This window comes from Oncorhynchus nerka, linkage group LG16 (genome assembly GCF_034236695.1).
Source record: "Oncorhynchus nerka isolate Pitt River linkage group LG16, Oner_Uvic_2.0, whole genome shotgun sequence".
Taxonomy (NCBI): Eukaryota; Metazoa; Chordata; class Actinopteri; order Salmoniformes; family Salmonidae; genus Oncorhynchus; species Oncorhynchus nerka.
The window spans coordinates 34,850,232-34,876,681 of record NC_088411.1 but is presented as its reverse complement, the minus strand read 5'-3'; the positions used below and the strand labels follow the sequence as shown (position 1 = coordinate 34,876,681).

Sequence of the window (26,450 nt, the reverse complement as noted above, 5' to 3'; positions counted from 1 at the left end):
TTGGGGTTATCAGACAGGGAAACAGAAGGGTTAGGGTTATCAGACAGGGAAACAGATGGGTTGGGGTTATCAGACAGGGAAACAGAAGGGTTAGGGTTATCAGACAGGGAAACAAATGGGTTGGGATTATCAGACAGGGAAACAGAAGGGTTAGGGTTATCAGACAGGGAAACAGAAGGGTTAGGGTTATCAGACAGGGAAACAGAAGGGTTAGGGTATTCAGACAGGGAAACAGAAGAGTTAGGGTTATCAGACAGGGGAACAGAAGGGTTAGGGTTATCAGACAGAGAAACAGAAGGGTTAGGATTATCAGACAGGGAAACAGAAGGGTTAGGGTTATCAGACAGGGAAACAGAAGGGTTAGGGTTATCTGACAGGGAAACAGAAGGGTTAGGGTTATCAGACAGGGAAACAGATGGGTTAGGGTTATCAGACAGGGAAACAGAAGGGTTAGGGTTATCAGACAGGGAAACAGAAGGGTTAGGGTTATCGGACAGAGAAACAGAAGGGTTAGGGTTATCAGACAGGGAAACAGAAGGGTTAGGGTTATCAGAAAAGGCAGGTACGAGTTCCTGAGAGTTGTAGCTTTTAAGAATGAGGTCATAATATTTTTAGCATAAACCGGTCAAATGCTAGAGCCAAATTCATGTGAAAAACTCCCCCAAATAAATCAACATGTCACATAGGCGCTAGAAACCGCAAAAAAAATGCTAGACTCTGCTAGAAACCACACTACTGTATAGACAACCACAGTAGTGGTGTGTATTGTATTTGTCACAAAATACAACAGGTGTAGGCTTTACAGTGAAATGCTTACTTACGAGCCCTTTCCCAACAACGCAGAGTTAAAAAGTAAGAAACATTTGCAAATAAGAAAAAAATAGTAACACAATACAATAACAAGCCTATATACAAGGAGTACTGGTACCGAGTCAATGTGCAGGGGTACAAGGTAGTTGAGGTAATTAAGGTAATATGTACATGTAGGTTGGGTTAAAAGTGACTAGGCAATCAGGATAGATAATAAACAGAGTAGTAGCAGTGTATGTGAAGATTGTGAAAGTGTGTCTATGTGTGAGTGTGTGTGTGTGTGTGGCGTCAATATGCATGTACGTGTGTGTGTTTTGTGTATGTGAGCGTATGTAATGTGAGACTGTTTTGGCACTGAAAGCCGGATTTTTGGAAGGGATTTTTTTATGTCTTAATGTTAAGAATTTATCAAAGGGATTAATAAATGGGCCGGATCTGGCCCGCGGGCCGCCAGTTGAACAACCCTGCCGGATCACATAGCACATAGGCTGCACATGGGGGATACACTTTTAAGTGGGCTGAGAGAGGGGAAATAGCCCGAATTGGGATCCCCACTGAGAGGACTTAGAGATAGTAGCAGAGGATGTTGAGGTGTAAGAATGAATAAGGTAAAATGGTTTACATCAGGACTGTCCAGAGCAGCTAAAGGGCACTGTTTCTTCTGTTGAGACAGAGGCAGATGAGGCAAGCGGCCAGAGAGACAGACTATCTCTGATGCTATCAGTGTCCACACAGTACAGATTGGGAGCCCATTTCAGAGTTGAAAAGAGGAATTCCCATCAGGCTCCAACCCATGGTAAAAGGTAGAGAAATTGGATTTTATCAGCCAGTTTCCTTGGTATTTATTTTTTCGTTAACAGAATTGTTATCAGTGAATTATGCTGTACTTGTTGAACCATTTATGCTGACAGCTTTGGTAATTTTTCTAAAGCTTTCAAATGTCAAAATGCACATGCCTCACCCAGAACTGCTTCATTTTTAACATTATAAAAGTAGAATGCCCTGTTGAGTGCTTTTGATTCAGAGTGTTAGCTGCACTGTAGGTGATGCTACTACATGTTCCAGAAGGAAGGAGAGAGAGAGAGAGAGAGAGAGAGAGAGGAGAGAGAGAGAGAGAGAGAGAGAGAGAGAGAGAGAGAGAAGTAAGCAACATTTTATTAGCCAAGAGGAAATCTTGTAGATTCCTTTAATTCACAGGGTCAGAGGATATGGAGAAAATGAAGGTTTCATGATGAGACACACAGTGTACTCACTTTTGTACTCAAGGTGGAATCCAGCAGCAACAACACTGATATCACTCTGGAAGTGGAGGTAGAGCTGGTTGGAGGTACTGTTCAGCAAGGCTGGAGCAGTTGTACCTGAAATACATCAGACAGGAGAAGTCTACATTCATCTCAATGTTGAAAGAAGTTCCATTTGCAATTCTGAATATATATAGATGTTTTCTGGAGGGTTGGTTCGTCAAGTGACTACAGTTTATATCAATGGCCAAAACAGAATAAGGTGAACAGCTGTTCACTATTCTATGGACATTTTTCCTCCTCTATAAAATACTTTCCTTTTTGGAGGTCAACCAAATGAAAAAAACATGCTTTGAAATTCTAACAGACAATGGTCACTGAAGTTTGTTTCTGTTCTTCAGTATCTGAGCTCCCAGGGGAGAGCTCTCATCAAATGTTTCCAAGGGGCAGTCAACCATACCACCACAGATAGGAAAAGTAAAAATGTTAAAAGTCTACAGAGCTCAAAGGGAACCATCTATGCATAGTCACTTTGATAACTCTACCTACATGTACATATTACCTCAATTACCTTGACTAACCGGTGCCCCCGCACATTGACTCTGTACCAGTACCCACTGTATATAGCCTCGCTATTGTTATTTTACTGCTGCTCTGTAATTATTTGTTACTTTTACTTCTTATTCATATATATATAGATATATACTGTATATTTGTTTAAACTGCATTGTTGGTTAGGGCTTGTAAGTAAGAATTGTGACAAATACAATTTGATTTGATCAGGTTGGTAGATATCCTATGTTTTTGGATGATATGCTTTGGCTCAGGCTGCTGAAAATCAGAACACAGTGTTCATCATGAGTAAGCAAACATGTGGTTGAAAAATAGCGTATATGCGGTTATATAACCTGAAACAGTGTCATTCATCACTTGTGTCAAACTTTATAATAGCAATAAATCTCTGGTGTCTTGGGCATCGGTCAGTTTAATAAAGAAATGTTGAAACTCCCCTGGGCAGATTAAAGATACAGCAACATATTCTGTTGAGACACCAGCTTTTATATTTTCAGGATATTATGTTCAAACCCCAGCTCACAAGTTCTGTGACATAGTTAGAGAAAGCAATTATTTTTATTCTCTTCATCGATGTCACACATAGCGTTACAAAAACCTGGTAATAAAAAATAAATAGGTTTTCCATAAACCCTGGTTGGAAAACTCCTGCCATCAGGAGGGAATAAACAGGAAATCTGAAATCCTCCAACCAGGGTTTCTGGAAAACCGTGGAATGCAAAATACTGACTTGATAGACATTAAGATATGTTCACCTGCAAATCATGTCAGTGAGCTACCAAGTTTGCAATGTGTTTCTGTAATGCTATGGGATCCAGCATAGTATGGCAGTAGAAGAACGGACGGGCATAAAATTGTCTGAGTACATTATGCTGATGATTGCAGTCTGTAAAATGCTCCTTTGCGCTTGAATGACTTGACTAATAATTTCTGGATGAAGTTTGACAGCTCTGTAAAGCTCATCCGCTGTCCAGCTATTCAGAGGTCCATCATCTCTATTAGTGAGACGGCATCTCCAGTGTTTCCAGAGCTTGTCAGATAAGTCACAGATGAGCTTAAAATGCACTTTGCGGGATTGAATCTGGCACATTTAGTATTATTAGGCAGTCTAGAACCTTATGATTAAATAAATTATTGATGTGAACTTTCAGCTGGGAAGCAGGGTAATTTTATGTTTTGTAAAGATGGAAAACCAATCTTGAAATACAATTTACCATATATATATTTTTTACATTAACCATTTGGCAATCATCTCTAAACATGATGAAACAAAACTCCATCGATAGCCACAATGGCCACAGAATGAGAGAGGTATATAGACATAAACCCAATCAATAGCCACAATGGCCACATAATGAGAGTGGTATATAGACATAAACCCAATCAATAGCCACAATGGCCACATAATGAGAGTGGTATATAGACATAAACCCAATCAATAGCCACAATGGCCACATAATGAGAGTGGTATATAGACATAAACCCAATCAATAGCCACAATGGCCACATAATGAGAGTGGTATATAGACATAAACCCAATCAATAGCCACAATGGCCACATAATGAGAGTGGTATATAGACATAAACCCAATCAATAGCCACAATGGCCACAGAATGAGAGTGGTATATAGACATAAACCCAATCAATAGCCACAATGGCCACATAATGAGAGTGGTATATAGACATAAACCCAATCAATAGCCACAATGGCCACATAATGAGAGTGGTATATAGACATAAACCCAATCAATAGCCACAATGGCCACAGAATGAGAGTGGTATATAGACATAAACCCAATCAATAGCCACAATGGCCACATAATGAGAGTGGTATATAGACATAAACCCAATCAATAGCCACAATGGCCACATAATGAGAGTGGTATATAGACATAAACCCAATCAATAGCCACAATGGCCACATAATGAGAGAGGTATATAGACATAAACCCAATCAATAGCCACAATGGCCACATAATGAGAGTGGTATATAGACATAAACCCAATCAATAGCCACAATGGCCACATAATGAGAGTGGTATACAGACATAAACCCAATCAATAGCCACAATGGCCACATAATGAGATTGGTATATAGACATAAACCCAATCAATAGCCACAATGGACACATAATGAGAGTGGTATATAGACATAAACCCAATCAATAGCCACAATGGCCACATAATGAGAGTGGTATATAGACATAAACCCAATCAATAGCCACAATGGCCACATAATGAGAGTGGTATATAGACATAAACCCAATCAATAGCCACAATGGCCACATAATGAGAGTGGTATATAGACATAAACCCAATCAATAGCCACAATGGCCACAGAATGAGAGTGGTATATAGACATAAACCCAATCAATAGCCACAATAGCCACATAATGAGAGGTATACAGACATAAACCCAATCAATAGCCACAATGGCCACATAATGAGAGAGGTATATAGACATAAACCCAATCAATAGCCACAATGGCCACAGAATGAGAGTGGTATATAGACATAAACCCAATCAATAGCCACAATGGCCACATAATGAGAGGTATACAGACATAAACCCAATCAATAGCCACAATGGCCACATAATGAGAGAGGTATATAGACATAAACCCAATCAATAGCCACAATGGCCACATAATGAGAGTGGTATACAGACATAAACTGACGGCAACAGTAAATGAGCAACTACCCGGGCGATCTGCATTGACTCTTTTGACTCATCACATACGCTGCTGCTACTGTTTATTACCTGTCATGTTGCCTAGTCACTTTATCCCTACCTACAGTATATGTACATGTCTACCTCAATTACCTCGTACCCCTGCACAGCGACTCAGTACTGGTATACCGTGTACATAGCCAAGCTATTGTGTATTTATTCTTTGTTTTATTCTTTTTATATTATTTCAAATTTTTTCTCTTTACATTATTGGGAAGGGCCTGTAAGTAAGCATTTCACTGTTAGTCTACACCTATTGTTTATGAAGCATGTGATGAATACAATTTGATTTGATCTTTGGAGTCCTATAAAATGTATTTCAGATTGTGGATTTAATTACTTTTGCAGTGAATACTTACATTTGAAGTATGATTAATTATTAAATATTTCCATCGATCACAAATGAATCATGCTTCAAATGTAAGTGTCCACGGCAAAAGCAATTAATGCCACAATCTGAAATCAATTTGAGGCAAGGAATACCAAACCATGCAACAACAGCAGCTACTGTGAAGTGGACTTTTCAACAAATATCACGTTTACCACTTTTCAACAGCATATCCTCATCATTTGTACATTCTACTGTTAATAGTGGTAATAGGGGGATAGTGGTAAACAGAAAAGATAAGCCTCATTCAATTGTAATCGAATTGGTATTTGATTAAGTGTGATTAATCCTGTATGATACATCATGCAAAAAGGAAGGCGACAGAGAACACAAAGCATTTCCGACAGTTTAATTAAGAGAATTATCCTAATGGATTTGTAACTAAAAGAAGAATAAAAAGACTGATTATAATGGTGAGGATGTCAAGGATGTAAAGGCGGACCACACAACGATGAAGGGGAAACTGTGCATCTTAACGTGCCACTGCACACGATACAGCCTCTCTCTTATTCCCTCCTAATGTCACTGATTACTGATTTGGAGACATTTCACCGATGTTAAAGATGACTCAGTGCCTGTGCCATTTGGACAACCCAGCTCAAAATGGAGGTAAATTACCATTGTATTTTCCTTTAGATTCAATGAGTCATACACAACCGTCACCAGGTGTTCTCTGACATCATTATTTATTTATTCACTAGATGGCCTAGACAACCATTTTTTTGTTGCATGTAAAACCTTGGCTTAGAGGAGTGCGGCAGTGGTGAACCACATGAACTAATACATTCAGAATGATATCTTAGCATAGACATTTTGCCTTAAAGCCACATGACTCCCTAGTTGCCTGACCTTTTCTAAGCCTGTTGTTGTGACACTAGCTGAGTTCATTACAGGCTTGTAGAAGGCATTGCTCGGGGCATGGCTACACGTATATCCATTGGGAGGCACAAAAAAGGTTAATCCCCCCTTTCCCGCTGCAGGAGATCCCCTCCTGCTGGAGAGACCATGGTAATCAAATCAAATCAAATGTTATTCGTCACATTGAAATGTTAGTCTTCCCAGAGAGAAAGAAGATAGTGAAATAATAGAAAAGTAAAACATGTAATCATAAAAGTAATAACAAATACACAATGAGTAACAATAACTTGGCTATATACACAGGGTACCAGTACAGAGTCAGCGTGCAGAGGTACACGCTAATTGAGGTAGATATGTACAAAAACTAGGAATAAAGTGACTAGGCAACAGGATAGATAATAAATAGTAGCAACAGCATATGTGATGAGTCTAACTATTTAGCAGTCTTATGGCTTGGGGGTAGAAGCTGTTCAGGGTTTTTGGTGCATCGGTACCGCTTGCCGTGTGGTAGCAGAGAGAACAGTCTATCACTTTGGTGACTAGAGTCTTTAACAATTTTTAGGGCCTTCCTCTGACCCCCCCTGGTATATAGGTCCTGGATGGCAGGGAGCTCAGCCACAGTGATGTACTGGGCCATACGCACTACCCTCTGTAGCACCTTACGGTCGGATGCCAAGCACTTGCCATACCAAGAGGTGATGCAGCCTGTTAAGAGGCTCTCAATGGTGCAGCTGTATACCTTTTTGAGGATCTGAAGGGCAATGCCAAATCTTTTTAGCCTCCTTAGGGAGAAGAGGCGTTGTCCTGCCCTCTTCACGACTGTGTTGATGTGTGTAACAGATGTGTCCATTCTCACATCTATATTTTCTAACATAAAGAATGTGTAGTTTTGACCCACAGGAGGACATCCTAAAATATCACAGATGGGGCGGCTTGACAACATAACCTGCCATGGAAATCCCCCACAGTTTAACACTCCCACACAGCTAACACCTATCAGTTGGCATTTAGCATGATAAAGGAGGACAGACGCAAGTTAAGACACCCTCCACCCACTGGTGCACCCAATGGTTTATATATACACTAGACGGCTGACAGGGGCACTGTTTTAAAGCCTCCGCGCCTCCATCTTGGCACTCCTCCACCATTGTATAACATACAGTGCCTTTGGAAAGTATTCAGACCCCTTGACTTTTTCCACATTTTGTTACATCACAGCCATATTCTAAAATTGATTAAATAAAAATATCCTCAGCAATCCACACCATAACCCATAATGACAAAGCAAAAAAAGTTTTTGACATTTTTCCAGATTTATTAAAAAGAACAAAAACTGTTTCCATTGATCATCCTTGAGATGTTTCTACAACTTGATTGGACTCCACCTGTGGAAAATTCAATTGATTGGACATGATTTGGAAAAGCATGTCTATATAAGGTCAGAGCAAAAACCAACCCATGATGTCGAAAGAATTGTCCGTAGAGCTCCGAGACAAGATTATGTAGAGGAACATATCTGGGGAAGGGTATGAAAACATTTCTGCAGCATTGAAGATCCCCAAGAACACAGTGGCCTCCATTATTCTTAAATGGAAGAAGTATGGAACCACCAAGACTCTTTCTAGAGCTGTCCGCCCGACCAAACTGAGCAATCGGGAGAGAAGGGCCTTGGTCAGGGAAGTGACCAACAACCTGATGGTCACTCTGACAGAGCTCCAGAGTTCCTCTGTGGAGATGGGAGAACATTCCAGAAGGAAAACCATCTCTGCAGCACTTTACCAATCAGGCCTTTATGGTAAAGTGGCCAGACGGAAGCCACTCCTCAGTAAAAGGCACATGACAGTCAGCTTGGAGTTTGCCAAAAGGCACCTAAAGATTCTCAGAAGCATGGTGTTGGCAGCATCATGCTGTGGGGATGTTTTTCAGCAGCAGGGACTGGGAGACTCATCATAATCGAGGCAAAGATGAACGGAGCAAAGTACAGAGAGATCGTTGATGAAAACCTGCTCAGGACCTCAGACTGGGGCGAAGGTTCACCTAACAGGACAACGACCCTAAGCACACAGCAAAGACAAATGCAGGAGTGGCTTCGGGACAAGTCTCAATGTCCTTGAGTGGCCCACCCAGAGCCCGGACTTGAACCTGATCGAAAATCTATGGAGAGACCTGAAAATAGCTGTAAAGTGACGCTCCCCATCCAATCTGACAGAGCTTGAGAGGATCTGCAGAGAAGAATGGGAGAAACTACCCGCAAAACACCAGTCTCAACGTCAACAGCGAAGATGCAACTCCGAGATGCTGGCCTTCTCAGCAGAGTTGCAAAGAAAGAGCCAATAAAAATAAAAGATTAAGATGGATGAAAGAACACAGACACTGGACAGCGGAATTCTGCCTAGAAGGCCAGCATCCCGGAGTCGCCTCTTCACTGTTGACGTTGAGACTGGTGTTTTGCGGGTACTATTTAATGAAGCTGCCAGTTGAGGACTTGTGAGGTGTCTTTTTCTCAAACTAGACACGAATGTACTTGTCCTCTTGCTCAGTTGTGCAACGGGGCCTACCACTCCTATTTCTATTCTGGTTAGAGACAGTTTGCGCTGTTCTGTGTAGGGAGTAGTACACAGCATTGTACAAGATCTTCAGTTTCTTGGCAACTACTCGCATGGAATAGCCTTAATTTCTCAGAACAAGAATAGCCTGACGAGTTTCAGAAGAAAGTTCTTTGTTTCTGGACATTTTGAGCCTGTAATCGAACCCACAAATGCTGATGCTCCAGATACTCAACTAGTCTAAAGAAGGCCAGTTTTATTGCTTCTTTAATCAGAACAACAGTTTTCAGCCGTGCTAACATAATTGCAAAAGTGTTTTCTCATGATAAATTAGCCTTTTTAAAATGATGAACTTGGATTAGCTAACACAACGTGCCATTGGAACACAGGAGTGATGGTTGCTGATAATGGGCCTCTGTACGCCTATGTAGATATTTCATAAAGAAATCTAGCTACAATAGTCATTTACAACTTTAACAATGTCTACACTGCATTTCCGATCAATTTTATGTTATTTTAATGGACAAAAAATGTGCTTTTCTTTTAAAAAACAAGGAAATTTCTAAGTGACCCCAAACTTTTGAACGGTAGTGTATACTGTATATACATGATATACATGATATATATATATATATATATATTTTTTTTTAAATATATATTTTAAAAATCCTTAAAGAATAGTTTTTAGAAAGTACTAATGTTACTGTCCCCACTACAACAACAAAAATACTTAAATACATGTAATTTCGTCCTTGAAATATTGAATTGAAATTCTGCAGAATTCTATTCATTCCTATGGAGGAGTTCCAACATGTCCCCAATGTCTGTCATGACCTTCTTCTCCAACTGACCTCGCTTACTGAATCATTTAAAATCATGTACACATAGTGAAAGTCATGAACTAATGGATCTACTCAAGATTGATAAACCCACACATTTGCCAGACAGCGGAAGTGCCCTCTATTTTCAAAAGGATGGAATATGCCATACATATCACTGATCATGCCTAATGGAGCCATAGCATTCAACGTCTTCATTAGATAGCAGACAAAGCTATTCAGTTGCAGAAATGCTGTTCCTAGGATTAACTGGGAGGCAAAGAAGGCCAAGATGGCTGCCAACTGGATTTCAAAAGGTCTCTGGAGCTAATACTGTGAGTCATCCAACATGACGATTGGGACATTGGTCGGCTGTGTAAAAGATTGCGGAGAAAGGTATTGGACCCATGATCAATGTTCAGTCCCCTAGAAGAACTACGGAACATAACATGAGTCGGTTTCATTTTTATTGTGGTCTTCAAAATAATAGGCCTGTAAGAATTCTGTAAAACACATGAAACCTAATTTGCAATAAGTATTATATTGCACACAGACATGATATCTCAAGGGGAAACGTGTGATTCCATGCATGATTAAGTAATCCAATTCCCACCTGAAAAGCTTCCAAGTTTAGGAGCTGTCATGTCCCCTCCATCATAGATTTCTAAGGAATCCCAATTATGCTCAGTGGCGAAGCTCATTACTTGAATCTGCAAAAGAAAAAAATACATAAATAGAGTGACAAAAATAATGTACATGCCATCTCTCTGAAAGGACAAGCATTTTGAATGGTTGGATGAGAGATTGGTGTTTTTTATTGAGGGAAGTTTTCTCTCCTGCTATAGACATAAACCCAGGTTTTATACTGTGCTCTTATAAGAAGTATTTAAAAAAACGAGTTGTTCTCATTAGGGCACGATCAATAGCAATAAGACTGCAGCTGTTTTTTATGTGCTTTAAAACTACTTCTGCTGGCAACGGGTCTAATTTATACCGTCTAATTTTCTTTTCTTCTCAGTAGGACGACTGACGGTTAAAATGTGCTACAGCCTGTCACTCAAAAAATACAATTTTCCCTCTCTTCTCTGTCTGTCGGTGTAGCTTATTACTTTCGATGAGTTCAGACCTGCCCCCTTTGTACTTGCCTGAATCCCAGCTCCTTCGGTGACAATGATTTTCCACACGCAGTTCAAGCTGTTCCCATAGGGCTCGGGGAATCCGGGGGAGAGTATGGTGCCTCTTCTCTCTGTCAGATTACCGCTGCATGGAACTGGGGAGCGAAACAGAGGGGAAATTAGAGTCACATTGAATGGGGCACATGCCAGGTTCCTGTAGCCATGGTGAGTCAAGACACCGAGTGGAAATTTGACATGAGTAATTTAAGCAATAAGGCCAGAGGAGGTGTGGTATTTGACCAATATACCATGGCTAAAGTCTGTTCTTAAGCACAATGCAACGCGGAGTGCCTTGACACTGCCCTTAGCTGTGGTATATTGGCCATATACCACAAAACCCAGAGGTGCCTTATTGCTATTATAAACTGGTTACCAACATAATTAGAGCAGTAAAAATAAATGGTTTTGTCATACACATTGTATACGGTCTGATATACCACAGCTGTCAGCCAATCAGCATTCAGGGCTCGACCCACCCAGTTTATAATTCTATATAAACTCAGTAAAAAAAGAAATGTCCTCTCACTGTCAACTGCGTTTATTTTCAGCAAACTTAAAATGTGTAAATATTTGTAAGAACATAACAAGATTCAACAACTGAATTCAATTAACTGGACAAGTTCCACAGACATGTGACTAACAGAAATGGAATAATGTGTCCCTTAACAAAGGGGGTGGGGTCAAAATCAAAAGTAACAGTCAGTATCTGGTGTGGCCACCAGCTGCAATATGTACTGCAGTGCATCTCCTCCTCGTGAACTGCACCAGATTTGCCAGTTCTTGCTGTGAGATGTTACCCCACTCTTTCACCAAGGCACCTGTAAGTTCCCGGTCATTTCTGGGGGCATTGACCCTAGCCCTCACCCTCCGATCCAACAGGTCCCAGACGAGCTCAATGGGATTGAAATCTGGGCTCTTCACTGGCCATGGCAGAACACTGACATTCCTGTCTTGCAGGAAATCATGCACAGAACGAGCAGTGTGGCTGGTGGCATTGTCATGCTGGAGGGTCATGTCAGGATGTCTTCCCTGTAATGCACAGCATTGAGATTGCCTGCAATGACAACAAGCTCAGTCCGATGATGCTGTGACACACCGCCCCAGACCATGATCCTCCACCTCCAAATAGATCCCGCTCCAGAGTGCAGGTCTCGGTGTAACGCTCATTCCTTCCATTATAAACACGAATCCAGCCATCACCCCTAGTGAGACAAAACCGCGACTTGTCAGAGAAGAGCACTTTCTGCCAGTCCTGTTTGGTCCAGCGACGGTGGGTTTGTGCCCATAGGCGACGATGTTGCCGGTGATGTCTGGTGAGGACCTGCCTTACAACAGGCCTACAAGCCCCCAGTCCAGTCTCTCTCAGCCTATAGTGGACAGTCTGAGCACTGATGGAGGGATTGTGCATTCCTGGTGTAACTCGGGCAGTTGTTGTTGCCATCCTGTACCTGTCCTGCAGGTGTGATGTTTCGGATGTACCGATCCTGTGCAGGTGTTGTTACATGTGGTCTGCCACTGCGAGGACGAGCAGCTGTCCGTCCTGTCTCCCTGTAGCGCCGTCTTAGGTTTCACACAGTACGGACATAGCAATTTATTGCCCTGGCCACATCTAAGGCACGTTCACGCAGATGAGCAGGGACCCTGGGCATATTTCTTTTGGTGTTGTTCGGAGTCAGTAGAAAGGCCTCTTTAGTGTCCTAGGTTTTCATAACTGTGACATTAATTGCCTACCGTCTGTAAGCTGTTAGTGTCTTTACGACCATTCAACAGGTTCATGTTCATTAATTGTTTATGGGTCATTGAACAAGCATGGGAAACAGTGTTTAAACCCTTTACAATGAAGATCTGTGAAGTTATTTGGATTTTTACGAATTATCTCTGAAAGACAGGGTCCTGAAAAAGGGACGTTTCTTTTTTGCTGAGTTTAGAACATTATTGTGACTAAAGAATCATCTCACTTCGCAATATCTCGTATGTTTATGGTGTTTATGGTAACTTACAAATGTAAAAAATGATGACATATCTATTAGATGTTCTACCCACTGTATGTTCTTAAAGGGCAATTGCACCACATTTCAACCTCATATTCATTATCTCAGCACCATACCAATGTCTACATATGTAAAAACAGCGCATTCCTACGTTTTACCGTAAAAAAATAAAAATAAAGTAAAAACATTTATTTTAACAGCAGATAGTGGAAATTAGTCGTTTTCACAGACTCGGTATGGGTCTGGTGATAATTAATACCAGGTTGAAAAGTGGTGTAATTTCCCTTTTACAACAACATGAACCCATCTCTAAATCAATGTCCACAAATGTGACTGATTTGAGGAGGCTTACCAGCACAAGCGGGCACAGTATCATTCCACTGGGCAAGTGCACTGGGGACCACATTGCATTTGATGGCTTTGGATCCCTGTAGCAGATACCCAGGGTTGCACTCAAAGCGAACAATGGAACGAGCGGAGAAGTCGGACCCCATCCGTCTACCGTACCGCGGCTCTGGGACAGAGCTGCACTGCGTGTCACTGGTGCGAGGAACAGCTACAAAGAAAAGAGTCCCCAGTGTTTAACACCTAGATGTGATAACTCTTCGCTTAAAGCTCACAGGAAAATTGCAATACAATGTGGTAGTAATATATGATTTGTCATTATGGACATTTGAGATCTTTAGAAGGATCTCAGTGTATCATCAGCCATACTAATGGCTAATTCATGCTGAAGTAAAAACACTTTAGCATGTGTTATAACTTTGTTATTCAATCATGAACACTCTCAGGACACCAAGGCATGGAAGATGACAATGAAACCAAATATATATATATATCTGATATTCAAAACATGACTGGTTACAATCTGTACTACAGTATATCAAAACATTATGTACCACTGCATGCATAGCCATGTCCCCTCTTCTCTCACAGACATGAATGTTTTTCACATTGTGATGTGAAAGTGAGATTTTCACACGTTAAGGTTTTTCACGTGTGAAACTCCATATCCGAGGGGGGGGGGGGGGTAAGTGTTCAAATACTATTTTATCTACAGTATATAGTATATCTTAATGCAATATTGAGGCCTTTACTGTTGGGCTGGGAGGGATTGTGTCTGATATTTCTAGACCTGTACCAGAGCAGAATGTGTTCTGCAATCATGTACCAAACAAACTATCCTAACTGTCAGGGAGTATTTAAAAAACCCTTCCATCCCCACAGTCTGGTAAACACTGTACAGTATATGTGCTCAACATACTTTATGGAAGATTACAATTTGAGATCATCCATTTTTATAAGGCAGCTGAAAGTAAAAGTTCATGTAATTCACATAGCTTATTTATTACAATTTTGACAGAGAGAGAAAATGCTTGATGTGTCCTGAGGTGAGCTATTATCTACATGAGAGAGAACCTCTAAATGACACTAAAATAAAGTAGACATGACACCTCGATGATAAAAGCCAAAGGCATCATTGGATTTAAGGAATCTGAAAGGATTGAGTTAAGAAAGAAAAAAGAAAAATCGTACTCTGCCATCCTGGAAACGTTTTATAAAACATGTGGGTTTATATTTTATATATTAATGTGTGACATTTTATATTGATTATGCAAGAGAGAGGGAGTCCTTAAATATTGGTTATGACACTTTCAACCTACGGTTCTATAGTGTATCTGTATGAGCCCTTCTGCTCAATGCCTACTAAAGCAGCTAGAAATCCCTTTCACCATGACATGCCTTGCACAGGTATAATGATTAGAGTACTGGCACCCTAGGCTCCCATGGGGCAAGAGAGATAATGGCAAATGCCCTGAACAGCCTGACAACCATGGGAACCATAACATGGATAGATAAGACCCTTTGGTGCCTGGGGATGGAGGGCTTCAGGAGGCCTCCAGGAAACACACCTACTGCCACAGGGGTAAAAACAGTAAGGAAGGGTCATGCATGTGACCTGAGTATGTATATATTGCAACATATTACCTGTTCATACAGTATATAAACATACCTTGGTAAACAAAGTGGAAACCCCTGGCGGAAGGACCATTCTTTGCAGTAAATCGCACCATAATTTGGTTTGAAGTCGCCAGGGGCAAGGTCTCTCCTGCAAAAAAAGGATGAATATATCTTTCTTTCTTTTTTTAAACACACACAATATGCTGACTCACAGTGTTAACCCTATGAAGACAACAGTGGCCTTTCTTGAGATTCCCGACCCTTCTTGTGTGCTATACAGAACAAAACCTCAGCTGCATGATGAATTGTTCCCATTCAAACAGTTCCCATTCAAAATCTTGCTGGGTAAATAGCATGATGTTGGCAGTTGAACTTTTAAGTACGGTCTATAGAGTAGAGGACTCTCTTAATAATAAGAGGAAGAACAAAGTCTTATCAATAATGAGAATGTTGGACAAGTAAACAACTTTGTATAGGCTACACATTTGTAGGCCTGAGTCTTGTAAAACGTAATCAGCTGTGACAATGAAAACATGGTAGGATGTGTCTTCTTGATGGTGTGAACTTATTGAAAGCCATGACATTTGAACGCCTATAATTAGGTAGAGTAGCTTATTGTGGATGTGGCTAATGTAGGTTGCTAATCAGCCTCCATTAAGGTGAACACAGCCAATGCATTATGATCTAATGTATCATTATAATTCAAATGTCACCATGAATAGACAGGGAAAACACATCAAGTTACTTGTTGATAGAAAATCTCAATTACCAGTGCAAAGGAATAGTGTACAGAAAATATTAGTATACACGTCTTGGACAAATGTCAGAGGTAATTAATGTGTTATCTAATTCAGTATAACCTTTCCATTTTAATTTAATATAGCACATCACATACTGCATTACTGAATGGTGAAATCCAAAGACAAAGTCAAAGACCATCATCTCCCTTGGGAATATATTGTTGCACTGCAGAATAACACAAATCTCAATAGTACAAGGTCCCATACAAACAGTTTATATCCAACAGCCTTAATCAATCCTCAGAAGAATGTAAAGTTGAGGCTGATTTCTGTTCTGAAATGTAATTACCTTCCCCTGTTAATACCAGCGATAAATCGGATGAGGACAGGTGTTGAATTTTTCGTATTTTATTAGGTGGCTTTAAATAATACAAAAATACTGAGAGAGTGGCCTAAGGACTGGGAGCAACAACGACGGTAGGCCACACAAGCTCTCTCTGAAGCCATCTAGGGGTAAGAACAGTGTAGACGGTAACAGTAGCCTAAGGACTGAAACCATGGATACTCGTGATCATTGAAGCATTGCTTATTTCTGATATGGCATGGACATCATGTCGCAATATGGATGTTATGTCGCAATATGGACGTTATGTCACAATGTTAGTTACTGAAATGAAAACATTTTGAATGAGACAGTAACCAAGTGCAAACAGCAGTTATTAATACAGGGATCATGCTGAGACCTTTTTGTAATACCACCTCTTGTCTTCCCCAACAACATCTGCATGTGTGGTTTTCCATCGGTTTTGTTCATTTAAAGGCTACAAACAACGGAAAGAATGGAAAGCTATTACGTACCAGAATGAGACCCAGCAAGGGAGCTTAGCAGCCTGGCATTCTGATTGGCCCCATCAAATAGTTCCACTGAGTCATTCATTGCCGTCTGAAAGTAGGCAAACTGCCCAAACACCACTGAGGAGACAAAATGGGGACATCATATAGGTTACCTCAGTATGAAAAACGTGGCTCCAAAACAATCCTATCTGCAAATGGTAAACTGAGAGTTTAAAATGGCAAAATGGAACTTGGAATCTTGTCAACAATGACACAAGGCTAGCGTGCTAACTACCCAGGTCTCAGGGTGGGTGATGTCACCACACAACAGGCTAACCAACAATGTTTACCTTGCGATTTCACATCTGCTACACCAGTTCATGCATGATAAATACGCACTGAGGCACAGATAAATACCTTATACAATTAGATATGTTTTGGTTGTGTCATCACGGCCGAATATCACGCACAATTGAGAAAGCATAACTTGTATGAGGTCAGACAAGAACCAGGGATGACTCTAACATACCTTGATCCATGATTCAGCACTTCATGACTGAACTATGCTTTGTATAAGCCTGGATAGGAGGAGACTATCTTAAGATACATACTTTCCACAATGATAATATCTGAAAATGATGGTAAATCCTCCATTGGACTGTAGGCAGCTAAATCAGAGGTATAACACTAGTCAGATTAAGTCTAAGTGCTGCTTTAATAATGTTGCAGTTGATTAACCCTTCTCCCGAGTGGCGCTGTGGTCTAAGACACTGCATCTCAGCGCAAGAAGCACAAGCCGGCTGTGATTGGGAGTCCCATAGGGCGGCGCACAATTAGCTCAGCGTCGTCCGGGTTTGGCCGGGGTAGATCGTCATTGTAAATAAGAATTTGTTCTTAAAAGTGACTTGCCTAGTTAGATAAAGGTTAAATAAAATAAAAAACCTTACCAAATTCTCCAGAGACAGTAATGTAGTAGGAGCACGTTTGACCAGTGGTGTAGTTCTGGGGAAAGTTAGGAGAGAGTACCACGCCTTCAGACCCAGCATAATGACCACCACAAGGAGCTGAAAGACACACCAGAAACCATCTCCCTGTTACTTCATTCCCAGAGACAATAATCATGAAAGGACAAGCACCATGTATACACATGGGAGAAAAGTCAGTGCCCTAGTTGCGAGCTGTTATGTTGGAACAAAGATGTGCTGTGCGTCTTAACATCTGGAGCGTCATTCAACATTCATAGCAGCTCAATGATAATGGTTCAAAACAACTCAATCCACAACTTGTTTTGTTACATAGGCCTAAGTCAATAACATTGGTGAAATGGGGCATTTGACTGAAAAAAAAAAACAGTTACATGTTTTTTACTTGCTTTTAGTCCCTCTGAAAGGAACCGGTACAACCTGTTAAATGATGTCTGGGACCTTTTTCAGCAACCATACTACCAAAAAAAGTGTTTATCAGAGGCATAACATATCACTGTACAAAATATCAACACAGTTTCAGACAAACATTAAAGGTTAATCCACCAGGTCTGCTCCTTCATGCCCACATGATTAAGATTTTATATATCTTTGTGTTTATGTTGCCCTTAAGCACGTGTACAGTAAGTCCTTAATATGGCCTGCAATGTGTCCAGAGGTGAAATATACTGATTTCAATGGCTCCATGGACACACGTGGCTTCACTCGAAGGACATAGCATGAGGGCCATGCATGAAGGGTGAAATAAAATAATTCATGGTACCCACCTTTAAATTTAAGGTCAATGAAAACAGAACACAAAGGAGGAAATCTGTCAATGTCAAGATTCTATTATCATACTGTACATGGGTCCCTGGGACTAGTAGTGTACTGCCCTACTAACTACTTTGAGAAACTCTGAATAAATACTGGCAAAAGGAGAGAAAATGACTGAACACACAACATTAGGGGGCAGTGAACTCTGATCCCCTCTTGTTCTCCCTGACCCTAAATCCCTAGTTAACCCTTCTTCCCATTTCCTTTTTTATGAAGTATTATTACTTGCTTTACACCTTTCAGAAAATATCAATGCCCCAATCGCTTGATACCCTCCTGTGTTCTTCCTGCACCTGCCTTGTTCTTTCCATCCCCTTGGTCCTTGCTACAATGATCATCGATTGAGATTCCTGCCACGTCTCAAGCACCCTAAGACTCCCTGAGCTCACTCCAACAGGTCTCCTCCTTCATGCTCACAATACCTTGTGGAGCTTATAAACCTGGTGTCAGGATGCAGCCCCGGCTCATGGTCCTCTGCTTATCAAACTCCTTCCCCATACCTTTGATCACATCACCCTCACCTCATACTTCCTATGGGAAGACAGAGTTTCTGCTGTAAAAAAAATGTTTTGTATCTGGGTCTTCCCAGCATAAAACTAGAAATTTCACACCCATGGAGCCAGAGATTTAGTTAAAGGTCCAATGCAGCCATTTTTATCTCAATATCAAATCATTTCTGGGTAACAATGAAAGGGATAGTTTGGGATTTTGGCAATATGTCTACTTCCCCAGAGTCAGATCAACTCGTGGATAACATTTTTATGTCTCTGTGTCCGGTATGAAAGAAGTTAGAGGTCGTTTTGTGAGGCAATGCTAAGTAGCGTTAGCACAATGACTGGAAATCTATGGGTATCTGCTGGCAGTCATTGCGACTTTCAGTCATTGTCCTGGAAGTCCCTCAAAGAACTACACTGGACTCTATGCAAACTGGGAACCACATATCCTGAGGCCGCATTTATTCTAACTGGGGATTTAAACAAAGCAAATTTTAGAAAAAACGCTACAGAAGTTCTACCAACACATTGACTGCAGCACTCGCTCTGAGAAAACAGACCATTGCTACTCAGCTTTTCGAAATGCTTACAAGGCCCTCCCCCACCCTCACTTCAGCAAATCTGATCACGATTCCATTTTGCTGCCTATAGGCATAAACCAAAACAGGAAGTACCCGTGCTAAGGACTATTCAACGCTGGTCTGACCAATCAGAATCCATGCTTCAAGATTGTTTTGATCCCGCAGATTGGGATATGTTCCTGGTAGCCTAAAATAATAACATCGACAAATACATGGATACAGTGACTGAGTTTATTAGGAAGTGTACAGGAGATGTTGTACCCAGTGTGACTATTAAAACCTACCTAAACCAGAAACCGTGGATAGAGGGCAGCATTTGCCCAAAATTGAAAGTGCGAATCACTGTATTTAACCATGGCAAGGTGACTTGGAATATGGCCGAATACAAACAGTATAGTTATTCACTTCGTAAGGCAATCAAACAGATAAAACGTCAGTATAGAGACAGTAGAGTAGTACTTCAACAGCTCATACACGAAACATATGTGGCAGGGTCTACAGACTATCACGGACTACAAAGGGCATCCCTAGCCGTGTCCTCAGAGCATGCGCAGACCAGCTGGCTGGAGTGTTTACAGACATATTCAATCTCTCCCTATCCCAGTCTGCTGTCACCACTTGCTTCAAGATATCCACCACTATTCCTGTACCCAAGAAAGCAAAGGTAACTGAACTAAATGACTATCGCCCAGTAGCACTCACTTCTGTCATCATGAAGTGCTTTTAGAGGCTAGTTAAGGATCATATCACCTCTACCTTACCTGACACCCTAGTCACACTTCAATTTGCTTACCACCCCAATAGATCCACAGACGATGCAATCGCCATCGCACTGCACAAGGTCGTATTCCATCTGGACAAGAGGAATACCTATATAAGAATGGCTATAGCTCAGCATTCAACACCATATTACCCTCCAAGATCATCATTAAGCTTGGGCCCTGGGTCTAAACCCCGCCCTGTGCAACTGGGTTCTGGACTTCCTAACGGGCCACCCCCAGGTGGTGAAGGTAGGAAACAGCACCTCCACTTCGCTGATCCTCAACACAGGGGCCCCACAAGGGTGTGTGCTCGGCCCCCTCCTGTACTCCCTGTTCACCCATGACTGCGTGGCCATGGACACCTCCAATTCAATCATCAAGTTTGCAAAGGACACAACAGTAGTAGTTCTGATTACCAACAATGACGAGACAGCCTACAGAGAGGAGGTGAGGGCCCTGGGAGTGTGTTGCAAGGAAAATAACATCTCACTCAATGTCGACAAAACAAAGGAGCTGATCATGGACTTCAGGAAACAGCAGAGGGAGCAGCCCCTATCCACATTGATGGGACCGCAGTGGAGCAGGTGGAAAGCTTCAAGTTCCTCGGCATACACATCACTGATAATCTGAAATGGTCCACCCACACAGACAGTGTGGTGAAGAAGGCACAAGAAATTTGAGGCTGAAGAAATTTGTCGTGGCACCTTAAACCCTCACAAACTTTACAGATGAACAATTGAGAGCATTCTGTCAGGCTGTATCACCGACTGGTACGGCAACTGCCCCGCCCGCAACCACAGGGCTCTTTAGAGGGTGGTGTGGTCTGACTAATGTAGCATTGGGGGCAAACTACCTACAGCACCCAATGTCACAACATCCACCCGAGCCACTGCCTGTACACCTCGTTATCATCCAGAAGGCAAGGTCAGAACAGGTGCATAAATGCTGGGACTGAGAGACTGAAAAACAGCTTCTATCTCAAGGCCATCAGACTGTTTATTAGCCATCACTAGGTGGCTTCCACCCGGTTATGTAACCCTGCACCCTAGAGGCTGCTGCCCCATATACATAGACTTGAAATCACTGGCTACTTTAATAATGGAACACTGGCCACTTTAATAATGTTTACATATTTTTGCTTTACTCATCTCATATATACACTGTATTCTATTCTACTGTATTTTAGTCTATGCCACTCCTACATTGCTCATGCTAATATTTATATATTCCTTAATTCCATTCTTTTACTTTTAGGTTGTGTGTATTGTGTATTGTTGTGAATTGTTAGATACTACTGCACTGTTGGAGCTAGAAACACAAGCATTTCGCTACACCAGCAATAACATATGCTAAACATGTGTATGTGAAAAATAAAATTAGATTTATATATAAACACAGGGAAATCGTGTTTTTTACTACACTGGGACTTTAACACAGATCCTGTCAGTAATTTGTAAAGAAAGGGGAATTGCTGTCTGATAATTGTTTAACTGTTGGCACTGTAAGCAGTGTCATTTCAGGCAAAATGTACTTTCTCTTTTAGGTATCAAATGCTGGATCACTCACTCACTGTTCATCATAACAAATATTGGATTTCATTATTTAGTCTTTCAAAACAGGTTATGTAACAATCTTCATTATACATGAAAAAATCTGGGAAATGACATAACCCACAAAAAACTGAACATCTCAAAGATCAGGGATAACCATTTCACTGTTAGTCTACACCTGTTGTTTATGAAGCATTTGCCTGTTAGTCTACACCTGTTGTTTATGAAGCATTTCACTGTTAGTCTAAAACCTGTTGTTTATGACCAGCCAGGGAGCATTTCACTGTTAGTCTACACCTGTTGTTTATGACCAGCCAGGGAGCATTTCACTGTTAGTCTACACCTGTTGTTTATGACCAGCCAGGGAGCATTTCCCTGTTAGTCTACACCTGTTGTTTATGACCAGCCAGGGAGCATTTCACTGTTAGTCTACACCTGTTGTTTATGAAGCATTTCACTGTTAGTCTACACCTGTTGTTTATGACCAGCCAGGGAGCATTTCACTGTTAGTCTACACCTGTTGTTTATGACCAGCCAGGGAGCATTTCATTTCCCTGTTAGTCTACACCTGTTGTTTATGACCAGCCAGGAGCATTTCCCTGTTAGTCTACACCTGTTGTTTATGACCAGCCAGGGAGCATTTCCCTGTTAGTCTACACCAGACCAGCCAGGGAGCATTTCACTGTTAGTCTACACCTGTTGTTTTATTTCACTGTTGACCAGACCAGCCAGGGAGCATTTCACTGTTAGTCTACACCTGTTGTTTATGACCAGCCAGGGAGCATTTCCCTGTAAGTCTACACCTGTTGTTTATGACCAGCCAGGGAGCATTTCCCTGTTAGTCTACACCTGTTGTTTATGACCAGCCAGGGAGCATTTCACTGTTAGTCTACACCTGTTGTTTATGAAGCATGTGACTAATAACATATTACTTGGGGTCAATCTACTCAGCATACATCCAACTGTGGGTTACCATGGTTATACTGAAAACTACAATTGAATATTAAATATGCTGTTGAGATAACTGGTTACTTGAGCATTGGTCAGCCAGTATGAATTATGATGATAGTAGTTTTACATTTTTACCATCATGACTAGGTGAGAGTTACAGACAATGACAAGCTTCCAGAAGCCATGACCTGTTTATTAGATTTTCCGTGCAATATATGGAAATATTCTACATTTAAATAGATGCTCTTATCCAGAATGACTTACAGGAGCAATTAGCGTTAAGTACCTTGCTCCAAGGAACATTGACAGAATTTTCACCAAGTCTGCTCTGGGATTTGAACTAGCAACCTTTCGATTACTGGCCCAATGCTCTTAACTGGTAGGCTACCCGACGCCCCAATGAATAGAAATATGGACAAAAACAAAGACAATAAAAACGAACAAATTAAATGACACTAGACAATATGCTCAAATCAACACCGTATAAAACGCCAGCCACTGTAGCGACGTGCCAAGTTAGTCAGACCTTATTTCTAATAATAATTGTATGTGGGAATGTACATACTTTAGCTATTTAAGGACATTCAAACATAGCTTCATGTTTATGCATACAGTAATCGAACAGACGCCACAAGCCGCTTAAACCTAACAGACCGTACAGTGTTGGCTGCAGTGACATGTGCCTGATATGAATGCATCTCTACACCAATGTAAGCAAGTGTGATTTCCCTTCACTAGTATCATGGAAACAGACGTGTCTTCCACCTGACCTCAACGTCTCATCTAGAGGAGTCAGCAGTGAAAAAACATCCATGTAATACCGCAGGAGAGATAATGTGAGAAAGAGAGAGGGAGCCAGATAGAGAGGAAGAATGAGAGCATGCATGAGACAGGATGAGAGAGAGAAAAAGAGAGCGAATGAGAAAGAGAGGAGGAAGGAAGTTCAGATGGGGATACAGAGGACCATAGTGAGGATATTGAGGACCATAGTGTGGATAGAGAGACCCGTAGAGTGGATACAGAGGGCCATCGAGTGGATATTGAGGACCATAGTGTGGATACAGAGGACCATAGTGTGGATACAGAGGACCATGGAGTGGATACAGAGGACCGTAGAGTGGATACAGAGGGCCATCGAGTGGATATTGAGGACCATAGTGTGGATACAGAGGACCATAGTGTGGATACACAGGACCATGGAGTGGATACAGAGGACCATAGTGTGGATACAGAGGACCATGGAGTGGATACAGAGAACCATAGTGTGGATACAGAGGACCATGGAGTGGATACAGAGGACCATGGAGTGGATACAGAGGACCATGGAGTGGATATTGAGGACCATAGTGTGGATACAGAGGACCGTAGAGTGGATATTGAGGACTGTAGAGTGGATATTGAGGACCATAGTGTGGATATTGAGGACCATAGTGTGGATACAGAGGACCATAGAGTGGATATTGAGGACTGTAGAGTGGATATTGAGGACCATAGTGTGGATATTGAGGACCATAGTGTGGATACAGACGACCATGGAGTGGATACAGAGGACCATGGAGTGGATACAGAAGGCCATCGAGTGGATACAGAGGACCATAGTGTGGATACAGAGGACCATGGAGTGGATACAGAGGACCATCAAGTGGATATTGAGGACCATAGTGTGGATACAGAGGACCATGGAGTGGATACAGAGGACCATCAAGTGGATACAGAGGACCATAGTGTGGATACAGAGGACCATAGAGTGGATATTGAGGACCATAATGTGGATACAGAGGACCGTAGAGTGGATATTGAGGACCGTAGAGTGGATATTGAGGACCATAGTGTGGATATTGAGGACCATAGTGTGGATACAGAGGACCATGGAGTGGATACAGAGGACCATCAAGTGGATACAGAGGGCCATCGAGTGGATACAGAGGACCATGGAGTGGATACAGAGGACCATCAAGTGGATATTGAGGACCATAGTGTGGATACAGAGGACCATGGAGTGGATACAGAGGACCATCAAGTGGATACAGAGGACCATAGTGTGGATACAGAGGACCATAGAGTGGATATTGAGGACCATAGAGTGGATATTGAGGACCATAGTGTGGATATTGAGGACCATCGAGTGGATACAGAAGACCGTAGTGTGGATATTGAGGACCGTAGTGTGGATACAGAGGACCGTAGAGTGGATATTGAGGACCGTAGAGTGGATACTGAGGACCGTAGAGTGGATACAGAAGACCGTAGAGTGGATATTGAGGACCATAGAGTGGATACAGAGGACCGTTGTGTGGATATTGAGGACCGAAGAGTGGATATTGAGGACCATAGAGTGGATATTGAGGACCGTAGAGTGGATACAGAGGACCGTAGAGTGGATATTGAGGACCATAGAGTGGATACAGAGGACCGTTGTGTGGATATTGAGGACCGTAGAGTGGATATTGAGGACCATAGAGTGGATACTGAGGACCGTAGAGTGGATACAGAGGACCGTAGAGTGGATATTGAGGACCGTAGAGTGGATACAGAGCACCGTAGAGTGGATACAGAGGACCATAGAGTGGATACAGAGGACCGTAGAGTGGATATTGAGGACCGTAGAGTGGATACAGAGGACTGTAGAGTGGATACAGAGGACCGTAGAGTGGATACAGAGGACCGTAGAGTGGATACAGAGAACCGTAGTGTGGATATTGAGGACCGTAGAGTGGATACAGAGGCCCAGAGAGTGGATATTGAGGACCGTAGAGTGGATACAGAGGACCGTAGAGTGGATACAGAGGACCGTAGAGTGGATACAGAGGACCGTAGAGTGGATACAGAGGACCGTAGAGTGGATATTGAGGACCGTAGAGTGGATACAGAGGACCGTAGAGTGGATACAGAGGACCGTAGAGTGGATACAGAGGACTGTAGAGTGGATACTGAGGACCGTAGAGTGGATACAGAGGACTGTAGAGTGGATACAGAGACCGTAGAGTGGATACTGAGGAACGTAGAGTGGATACAGAGGACCATAGAGTGGACACAGAGACCCGTAGTGTGGATATTGAGGACCGTAGAGTGGATACAGAGTGCTGTAGAGTGGGTACAGAGGACCGTAGAGTGGATACAGAGGACCGTAGAGTGGATACAGAAGACCATAGAGTGGATACAGAGGACCGTAGAGTGGATACAGAGTACTGTAGAGTGGGTACAGAGGACCGTAGAGTGGGATACAGAGGACCATAGAGTGGATACAGAGGACCGTAGAGTTGATACAGAGGACTGTAGGGTGGATACAGAGGACAGTAGTGTGGATATTGAGGACCGTAGAGTGGATACAGAGGACCGTAGGGTGGATATTGAGGACTGTAGTGTGGACACAGCTATTGCATTGTTATGCCCTCAACACAGAGGAACACAGACATGCATAAATCCAAACAAACTCTAATTCCTAGAGTCTATGCAATTCATCTGGCGCCGGCGCGGCCATGTGTCAACACTACCCGCCTCCGAGGGGCGCCATACCACCATGCTTTAACCCTGTTACACACCTTCTATTTACAGTCATGGAGGATTCCTCATTCAAGAGACAGTATTTTACTGTAGTTACTATGGAAACGAATAAAAGACCTGTTTGGATGAGAGAAGCTGAGAG

The 26,450-nt window shown here is 42.0% G+C and overlaps 1 protein-coding gene across 1 annotated transcript in view; it reads right to left on the bottom strand.

Annotated features, from left to right (window-relative positions):
* LOC115144502 (CUB and sushi domain-containing protein 1-like) overlaps positions 1–26,450 on the bottom strand; it is a 415,143-nt gene that overhangs the window by 54,799 nt on the left and 333,894 nt on the right. Inside the window, 7 exon segments of the mRNA XM_065002644.1 lie at positions 2,064–2,168; positions 10,580–10,676; positions 11,112–11,236; positions 13,485–13,688; positions 15,147–15,242; positions 16,693–16,806; positions 17,616–17,732. Of these exon segments, the coding sequence (XP_064858716.1) occupies positions 2,064–2,168; positions 10,580–10,676; positions 11,112–11,236; positions 13,485–13,688; positions 15,147–15,242; positions 16,693–16,806; positions 17,616–17,732 (858 nt within the window).